The 9,965-nt window shown below is 42.9% G+C and overlaps 1 protein-coding gene across 2 annotated transcripts in view; it reads right to left on the bottom strand.

The window, feature by feature from the left end:
- Positions 1 to 9,347, bottom strand: part of STK38 (serine/threonine kinase 38) — a 14,951-nt gene extending 5,604 nt beyond the window's left edge. Inside the window, exons 1-8 of one of the 2 annotated variants that reach the window (XM_035900137.1) lie at positions 9,264 to 9,347; positions 8,359 to 8,491; positions 5,930 to 5,981; positions 5,646 to 5,768; positions 5,117 to 5,200; positions 2,567 to 2,690; positions 1,516 to 1,670; positions 281 to 383 (exon numbers count right to left, since the gene is read on the bottom strand). In XM_035900137.1, the coding sequence (XP_035756030.1) occupies positions 281 to 383; positions 1,516 to 1,670; positions 2,567 to 2,690; positions 5,117 to 5,200; positions 5,646 to 5,768; positions 5,930 to 5,981; positions 8,359 to 8,489 (772 nt within the window). In that variant the 5' untranslated portion in view covers positions 8,490 to 8,491; positions 9,264 to 9,347. Of the gene's footprint in view, positions 1 to 280; positions 384 to 1,515; positions 1,671 to 2,566; positions 2,691 to 5,116; positions 5,201 to 5,645; positions 5,769 to 5,929; positions 5,982 to 8,358; positions 8,492 to 9,130; positions 9,219 to 9,263 lie in introns of those variants that run through there. The other variant, XM_035900138.1, reaches the window with a different exon arrangement.
- Positions 9,348 to 9,965: the final 618 nt, after the last annotated feature.

Below are 9,965 nucleotides of genomic sequence, written 5' to 3'. Positions count from 1 at the left end.
GCTCCCCAGCAGCCTGGGGCTCCAGACCCCTCCCCAGCTCCACTGCCCTTCTCTGGACACGCTCCAGCCCCCCCAGGTCCTTCGGGGAGGGAGGGGCCCAAAACGGAACACAGTATTCGAGGGGCGGCCATCAAGGTGCTCATCACGGGCCCCTACAGTCAAAGTTTCACCTCACTGAAGATAAGCCCCCTTCTGCAACCTTCTAACCTCACACTGGAATGAGTTCTGTCAGGCACCGGCAGCACGTACACAGACACCCTTCTGAAGCCAAATAACTTACTGAAGTCACTAGGAAGACTATGGTTCAAGTTTCTATAAAATTCTGTTCTATGGGCTTTCTTTAGTCCAGTACACAGACCAAAATCTGAGAGTTTTACGTGGCCCTAGAAACAAAGAAAAAAAAAAAACAAAAAAAACACACAACAAAATACAAACCCAGTATGAGACATTGTCATAGCAAAGTTTCCTACTTCTTCCCCTCCCTTTATTTTGTAGAATAAATAGATGCTCTCTTTTTGCATCCCTTGTTTCAGCCCAAGACTGGATGCGTACATAGTGTCAAGCTATTAATAGTTCCATTGATACTGCTCAGAGAAAGCCCAGTTTACTTGAAGAAACCTCTGCTCCCACAAGCCTCTGGCCGCTTCAGAGCGAAAGCAGACATCTCCAGAGGGAGCTGTAGTCCCTGGATCGTGCGTTGACCCCGGCAGATAAGGAGAAGCACCTTGAATTCACAGATTGGATCTGTCATAGTGCATAATGTGACCACACCGCCTATGTGCCATTTTTAGATGTGTAACTAAAATATACGTACTTTCCAAAGTCCTAAATTTATCTACGTCTGGATGTAGGCATAGTGAATTACATCAGTAATTCCAACAGTGCCTTGTTAGCTGGCTAGTGGTAAAATATAATTACACACTGTTGGCAAACTTTTTCCAAACAAGCCAAATTCTAAGCAAACTTGTCGTGAGCAACAGGAGGATGGTGAAATGATGGAGCTTTCTCAAACCGCCTCCAATAACCATCTAGAAGCAATCAGGTAGCGTGGCCAGCCTTCAGAAATACATCCTCATTCTGAGGGTGATAGTATCTCAGTTTTCAGTTTTGCTAATGGAACAGCTACATCCTTCGCACCCGATACGATCATCTACCCAATAGCTGGCAAGCGTGAGCATAACAGATGTGAGACCAAAAGGAAACATCTTTGATGAGGAGGGGAGAATTGAAACTGCCTGTTTTAAATTGCAGCTGAAATAACCAAAAATAGCTTCAACAACTGTCGGAAGAGAGCTCGTAAGTGAGGTATGAATAGAGGTGGAGGAGAGGTCTTTCTTGGCTTGCAGGTTGTTTTTTTTCCCCAGCAACATGGCAGATACAGCCTCAAAAGCTAGAAGGAACAGGGCTAAGAAAGAAGCCCCGTCTTCTCTTTCACAACTGTAAACACAGTCAATATTAAAAATTACAAAATTACAAGACCTGCGTACTACTACCCAGCCTGTGGTTAGTACATACCTTGCTATCCAGAAGAAGGTTGTCCGGTTTTATGTCTCGATGGATAAAACCCAGCTGATGAATAGAATCGATGGCTAGCACAGTCTCAGCTATATAGAACTGGGTCTCTTCTTCCGTTAGAGTGTCTTTTTTCATCAACAGTGTCATCATATCACCTGGAAGCCACCCCACAAATAGCAAAGGTAAATACAAGCGCGCGCACACACAAACTCCACTCTTGCTAATTTGGAAGACATTTGCAAAGGAAAGAATTAAGCTATTTAAAACCTCAGGAAATCCAAACTGATTTCATATTAAAGTAACAGAATTCTGCAGCACCTCTGCGACAAACTCTTATATCTCTCCTTGTGTCCCATTATGTGGAAAGGCTTGTATGCAGTTGCATTAAACCTACAGAGGGAGCTACATAGCATGAAGATGAAATAACAGTACAGCAACATCCCTTAAGAGGCAGCTATGGACCACCACGCTTCACTACACATCTGAATGCCAGATTAAAGTAGATAGTTTCAGCTACAGAGCTGTTACAAAAAACAGATTGCATTTGTGCAGCGTCATCTCAGAAAGCATTCCTGTGGTTTCATTAGTCACATATATTACAGGCTTTCAGCATAACTTTCTTAAGTGAATTACAGTAGCATTATCACTCAAGGACAAACATCATCATCCTCTGAAAAAAAAAGGGCCTTAAAAGTTACTCTTGCTGCAAACCAGCTAAAAGCAAAAGGTTAGAAAAATCAACAGCTGGTTATGTTATGGATCTATAGATACCCCGTGCACAGTCACGACAAGAACCAGCAGAACATTACGGCTGAATTTCAAACATCTGTAGCTAGAAGACCCAAGCAGATAACCTCGAGCCTGACCCACAGACCTCAGCACCCTTAACTCTGAAAGCCGAAAGCTTTACAGCGACGTGTTTGCTCACAACGTAACATCCAGTATCAAACACCGCTGTACGGTAACCACATACGCTCTCGTCCCAGCCGACATTTGTAAGTTAGAAATCCACAAACAAGAGGAAAGCAATCTTTTGATTTCCGGTGGTTACCTCCAGGCAGGAACTCCATGATAAGGTAGAGGTTTAGCTTGTCCTGAAAACTGTAGAACATTTTCACAACCCACAAACTGTCTGCCTCCACCAGAATGTCCCGCTCCGCACGAATATGGCCAACCTGGAGATACACATACGCATTTGATTAATTACAAGTCTATGTTTTATTACATGCATTTATTTCACAGACAATTCAAGGATTATATTCAAAAGCATCAAATACTCAACAGACAGCAGTCAAAATCCTACATGAGGGCAGAACCACCAGCAAAGCTTCAATAGTTTCACCCCTCAATGTTTTCAGGTAATAAAAAAGCATAACATGTTCAAAATCAAATCCAAAAGTCATGCTTCTGACAGCAAAAAGGTGAAAAGCTTTCATTAAAACTGCTGTATTTTTCCAGAATGTTTCTTTTTTTTTTTTTTTTTCCCCAATCTGATAAATCCCATTGAACACCAACTCCATTTTACTCCTCAGACCCTCTACATTCAGGAGTTTCCACGGGGAAGTTTATGGGGACTTTTGCCTTTGGACATTTACACTTTAACATTAATACTTAGTATATGACTTTTGCTGCCATACATTGAGATGTACGTAGGAAGGGAAGAGAGCACTAACCTCATTCTTTCAAGCAAAAATTCAAGCCAGATAAATTTAAATCACCCTCCAGAACAACAAGGTTCTGTACAGAAAGTTAAGCCATGTTTATGGGGTTGTTTTTTTTCAATTCTTAGGGCTTTTGGGTCCCCTCCAAATCAGAACTGTACAAGCGATACGGGACACTAGGCAGACACTTATCTTAAAATCATTTTAATAACAGACCACTCCAAAACACGGTTTATTACCGTGGGATGATTCAGGAGGAGAAACATATGGCTGATTATACATAAAAATATCTCAATTTTTTACAAAAATACCTAATAATTAGATCTCTCAAAACCTAGCTCTTCTCAAAATAGTTAGCACGCCCTTCAGATACGGCTTCAGCCTGTTCCCACAGATGTAGACCACAGCACTAACTCCGCAGTGCTGCATAAAGCTCGTGCACGAACACACGGCTGTTTGGTTTTTTTAAACAAAAACTTTCAGAAATGGAAACCAGTTCCTGATTTTATGAGCACATGCACAGCGTTTCTTAGACTCATCCCAGTGCTGAACAAGAAACGATTGTCTCCGACCGTTGTATTTCCAGAAGTTAAACACCACTACTTTGTGCCTCTCTGAGTCAGAATTCCAGAGTCACATCACTTCAGTATTTATATCTGATTCCATAAATCTGACCCATAAATCAGAAATGTGGAAAAACGCCGATCTTGGCATCTCTACTGAAGCATCTGCACGTGTGTACATGTAACATAAATCATCGCAAAATGAGGAAGAGCATAAATCAGCTACATAGAACCATCCTTCTCTTTTGTTGGATATACAAACCTAGTCCTTAGGAAAATGCTCTGTTCCCTGTGTATTCAAGTAGAAAGCGAGTTCAGTCCCACCTTGCTTCAGGCTGAAGAGCCTCTCGTGCTGCTGTGGCCAAGAAGGCCAACAGGGTGCTGGGGTGCATCACCAAGGGCATCACCAGCAGAGATAAAGAAGTCGTTATCCCACTTTACTCAGCGCTGGTCAGGCCACACCTGGGATCCTGCATGCAGTTCTGGTCCCCGCTGTACAAAAAAGCTGTGGGCAGGCTGGAGGGGTCCAGAGCAGGGCCACCAAGATGATCCAAGGGCTGGGAAGCCTCTCTCAGCCGTATGGGGATGGACTGGGAGAGCTGCGTTTGTTCAGCCTTGAGCAAAGGAGGCTCAGAGGGGATCTCATCACCACGTACCAGTATTTAAAGGATAGCTACAAAGAAGATGGAGACCCCTTTTCACAAGGGGTCACATGGAAACAACAAGGGGCAATGGGTACAATTTAATCCTGAGATGATTCTGGTTGGACATGAGAGGGAAGTTTTTTACCATGGGAACAGTCACCCATTGGAATAATCTCCCCAGGGGAGGGGTTGACTCCACCACATTGGACACTTTGAAGACTCAGTTGGACAGGGTGCTGGGCCATCTTGTCTAGACGGTGCTCTTGCCTAGAAAGGTTGGACCAGGTGACCCTTGAGGTCCCTTCCAACCTGGAATTCTATGGTTCTATGATTCTTAGAAAAGACTGTTACAATTGCAGCTTCCATTAAGACTAAAGCAAGGCATCAGAGCTTGGTTGAAACACTGAGCATCCAGTTACCTGCACTAGCCTGTAAGCACTGCTGTAACCCTTGATATATTTCTCAAACTTCTGCAGTGTTACAAAGAATGCAAAAAGGAAAAAAAAAAAAAAAGAAACTTGAAAGAGCCCACTAGAAGACAGGTCCTTATGAATTCATACAAGATTTTTCTGACCTATTTCCTCTACAAAAAACGAGGAAAAAAACCCACGGAACATTTTAGCTTGTAAACCTAGACCACAGATGCTTATTATGCCACTCTCCACATCACAATTACCTCCCAGAGTCATCTGAAACATGGATGGTAGCATTGCTACTCAAGGCAGCTACTTACCTGCTCTTTTTCAAGCATGTCAGCTTTACGCAGTATTTTCATTGCATAAACATGCCCCGTATCTTTCTTCTGGACAAGTCGCACCTAGGAAGTATGCAAAAATTCAGATACAGGATTATCCCTACAACTCTTGACAAATTTGAGTATCAAGCCCTTGGCATCCATTTAATGAAATCATAGCCGATAATAAAACCAAAAAGCATTACCTAGCGCACAGTAATGACAAACAAGTTCTGTTAACTCTAAGAGATGAAGACATTTTAACAGAGATGACACATTGAGCAATCGTACACCCAAAGCAGAAGGCTCAAAGCCGCTTTCTCTGAGGAAGGCCACCAGAAGAGACTAGTGCAAGCGGCCCTCCAGCTCTCCCTCTTCCATATTTATTAGGTTTAAAGACAGAGGCACGTGACTGTTAAGCAATCTGCCACTGTTACAACATTTACCCTTCACTTGTATAAACTACGCAAGGCTTTAAACGTATTTTTAAATGGCACGGGTATTTGTTAGCCATCTTTTCTGGACTTACCTCTCCAAATGCTCCTCTGCCTATCACTTTCAAAGACTCAAAGTCTTCCAAACCAAGCCTTGTTCTCTTTAGGCGAAGAAACTCTGTTTCCTTCTGTGCATGTGCTGACCTCCTGATCCTTTTCTAGAGTTTAGGGGAGGAAAAAAGAAAAACCCCACAGTGAGGATTCTGCAGGTGGGCTCCATAGAGATCACAGCAATCCCACGTAAAGGTCCCAGATCTCCATTTATAAAAGAAAAATCGCTTGTATTTAACCATTAAGGTAATTTTCTTATATTCCTTACCTCTTCATCTTTTAAGCCTTCTTCTTCCATCATTTGTTCTAGCTTCTTTTGTCTATAGCAGAGACAAATTAGAAAAATAAAGGTTGAATCATTAACGTTGTTTCTTAATCACAGGCATCTATCCAACGCCTCTGGTCTAAGCTTGCTGCGAAAGGAGGGTGCAATGCCAGCACGTAACAAGTGTAAAAGGCACATAGGGGAGACTCAGACATGAGATTAATTTTGAGGAATCTAATATTACAGCTTTACCATTCTAGCCTTGTCACACACAGAATCCCAGCATGGCAAGGGTTGGAAGGGACCTCGGGAGCTCACCCAGTGCCACCCCCCTGCTCAAGCAGCCTCACCCAGAGCAGGGGGCACAGCACAGCACCCAGGTGGCATTTGAAGGAGACTCCACAACCCCCCTTGTCCACTCTAATTTTGACAATCTAAACCTGCCTTGAGCTTCACATCTTACTCAAGTGTATATTTTCATCATATATGAATGTAGATTGAGGAGATCTAGGTTCGATTCTTGTCTCTCTTTGACAGCTGGGTAAGTCACTTAAGACCACAGCCATAATAAATATTTAAACACCAAAGTCTCACTTATTCCAGGGAGAACTGGTTATTTAAACACATCTGTGGATCTGTGCTGTAAGTTCTCTGCATCTCCAACTCATCGTATACAGAATGAGAAAAGTTACTTCATATTTACTAATACCCAAAATGCTTGGGAAGAGGAAACATGTCTGTACACATTCTCCCCCTTCAAGAATCAGAAATATTTAGAGCCTTAGTAGAAAAAATACTATTTAGGAGAAAATAAAAAAGGAAGCAGGACTTCAGAGAGGGGAATGGTTTCAGAGGGCATGTGTAATGATTACCCTCTGGGAACTTTTTCTCCAACACCGATCATATTAATAGCTGGCTGAACTGGGACTGGTGTTTTGGGTTGGTTTTTTTTTTTTTTTTTCTCTCTCCATGTGTGTTTTTATTGCTATAACATTACAAATGTACTAAAAATTCCTTCTCCTTATGCAAGTCATTCTTCGCAAGATCCTCTTCCGGTCTCCTGGGCCACCACGCAGCTGCTGCGACGTGATAATATTTTGGGTTATCACTTCTTCCATCAGGCACATTTAAATCGCTCTGCCCTTATTTAAGTACCCAAGCGAGCCCTGCCTGGTCATCTCATTTCACAGTCAAAACAGTGACTCCAGTAGCAAAAGATGACTACTGCCATCCGCAGAATTAAATAGCTCAAATTAAATTCCCCCAAATATCCTTTACAGACCCTATCTGCACTTCAGCGCGCATTTTGTCAACACCATTTAAACTCCAAATTGCACATCTGCAGACACATCTGGTGTTAAAAAAAAAAAAAAAAGTGTAATTTGTAAAGTCCAGTTCAGACAAAATCTTGATCCTAAACAGAAAAAAAAACGTCACTGAGGTTTTAGAAGTAGACAACAGCGCTCGCAATAAAAAGCAAGAGCTATGCAAAGAGAAAGAAAGGAATTAAATCAGTGACATTTTCTGTTTGGATTAGACCTCAATCTCTCATTATTTATTTGAAGCTTTGAAGGAAACGTGCAGGCAAGTTAGTATTTATTTCTAAATTGCTTCCTCATTTCTACAGTTATTGTAGTTAGCAGGCATTCCTTTCGGATCGAGTTAGGGTTTTGGCAGGGAGTCTGCAAGGGAAGGAACACCGAACCTTTTTGAAAGTTCTGATTATAGACTACATGGCAAGCGGGGAGAACATCAGAAGTCCCAGCGCTACAGCTTGAGGGTGTTCAGCAAATTAGAGGGTTCCAGCCAAAGGAAAGTAACAGTAATACTTCCCAGTTAAATCGCTTGGTATATTTTGACCGATGTATTTCAAGAGATGCCAAAGGTTCAGCTAACTCACAGGCAAGAAGTGAGCACTTGGTGACAGTCCAGCAATCCATCATTGCCTTTGAACAGATTCTCTTCCTTTATCAGCTGACTCGATCACACATTATAATCCAAACTGAAACCGATACTCTAGAGCGAGTTTTAAATATTACAACCAGGGACAGAAAATGGGAAGAGGCAACAGAACAGACATGGGCAGGATAAACATTTGTAAACGTTGGTTTTCTACCTCAGAATTGTACTCGAATCATCCCAAGCACATCCCTAAAGTTAGTTTCTACTTAGTCACACAATCAAATACATGGGTTTTTAAAAGCTTGCTAACCATCATCTCCCTTTTGCATTTGCTCAAAAATTACTCAAAAAGCTCCGGCCTAAACTACCGTGGGATTCAGAAACCCAGTGGTTGCCTCCGGCTGCTCGTGCCAAGCCCCATCCCAGGTACCCACTCAGCAAAGGCCACCTGGTTTTGCTTCGGCTCCAGAAAACTAAACGCAGTTAATATCCATTACCCGGTTAGGAAAGGAAGCAAGAAAGAGTTTTACCTCATCTCTCGTTCTTCGTGCTGTGCGATGAGATTGCTGTAGAAGTTTTCTAACGTCACCTTCGTCATCGTAACTCGCTCCTTGGTGTGATTACTCATGGACGAGCATGGCGTCGGGCCTGTCATTGCCATGGCTGTTGGGAAAGAGAAAGGGAGGAAACATTTGACATTATAAATGACAAATAACCTTCACACGAGCATTGCAGTCACTTAAGCGATGCTGAATCACCGAGTTCAGATTTTAACAACAAACGCTAACAGCCCAGTTGTCTGAACTAAGTAGGGAAAAGTCTTACAAAATGAAAGGTACGAACCAAACTTCCTGTTTTGACCATTTTTGATGTGAAAATAAGAGGGAAGGAAACTTAAGAAACATGATGCCTCAAACCCCACAATTTTAGGCAGCGCTGTTATTTCTCCCAATATATTCTATCTTCAATCAATATTAAAAATTCAGACATATCACACAAACATCTCATCCAGCAGTTCCTCCTCCTACGACCCTTGCAGAAATAACTCCCAACAGTTGCCCGCTGCCTCTTTTGCTGTGAACTTTATTAAAATCCTGAAAGCCAACCCAATAACGGAGCCACGGAGGAAGGAGACAAAAAGGCATTTAGTTGCTTTTAAGCACTCTCACTTTTACTCGATGCTTTCACACAGAAATCTGGCAAAAATCCAGAGGACCACAGCCTTTGATCAAGTTGTAGCTTAAAAAAGAAAATAAAAAACCCAACCCACTACCCTGGTAGAAGTATCCTATATTTACATACTGGATTCTCTGCAGAAATAAATACATCAGAGTCTGCCCCTTCCAACCGGTAGCGCAGTTTCAGGGCGTATTTGACAACCCAGCTCCGCTTTCTAAAATGCATTAAAACGCAAAGATTTCAAGCGTAAAAATACCTCAGCCTCGCTCTCCTGGTCACAACCTAACTCGCAGTAAGGTAACAGAGTTTTGCAACTCTTACTAGAAATTGCAGACAGATATAGGTTAGATGCCCACTTCCCGTTTTTACCATGCCGGGCGCTGGCACATTTGAGGAGTTATTCTTTTTCTGTTTACTTTTTGCAGCTCTTCACAAGGCATCATTATTGTGCCTTTGCAAATCATGCCCTTTACGGACACCAACTATTTTGTTTGCTGCGCTTACAGGCTCGTTCACGGAAAAGATAACAGCGTGGGAGCCGGTAAGAACCTCCAGCTCTGTGTTTTCGGAGATGGAGCTGTGTTTTTACGGAGGAGCAGCTCCAAGTGACACCGCGCCGGTGGCAGGTCACCTTCTCCGCACACCCCCAAGGAGATGGCACGGTACATCCCTGCGCGCTGTAAGCAGGTAGGTGTGAAAGCCATGCCCCTGGTTTTCACTTCCTAAGGAACAGAATATGAAAATTATCTGGCAAAAGGGGGTTACACGGGGGTGCGGGGAAAACCAAACCAAACCAAAACAAAACAAAACAAAAAAAAACAAGAAAAAAAAAAAAGGGGAAGAAATGGGAAAGTAAGCGGCTGGAAGGCAGCAGTGCCAAAGCACCTATTGGGGCTCGGGTGCCCTCTCTGCTGGGACCGGCGCTCAGGGCCAGCCGAGAGCGGCATGGTGCCGGGCA

This window comes from Egretta garzetta, unplaced genomic scaffold, assembly GCF_000687185.1.
Source record: "Egretta garzetta isolate BGI_Z169 unplaced genomic scaffold, ASM68718v1 scaffold688, whole genome shotgun sequence".
NCBI lineage: Eukaryota > Metazoa > Chordata > Aves > Pelecaniformes > Ardeidae > Egretta > Egretta garzetta.
The sequence above is the reverse complement of the archived record's forward strand: the minus strand, read 5'-3'. Positions and strand labels throughout refer to the sequence as shown.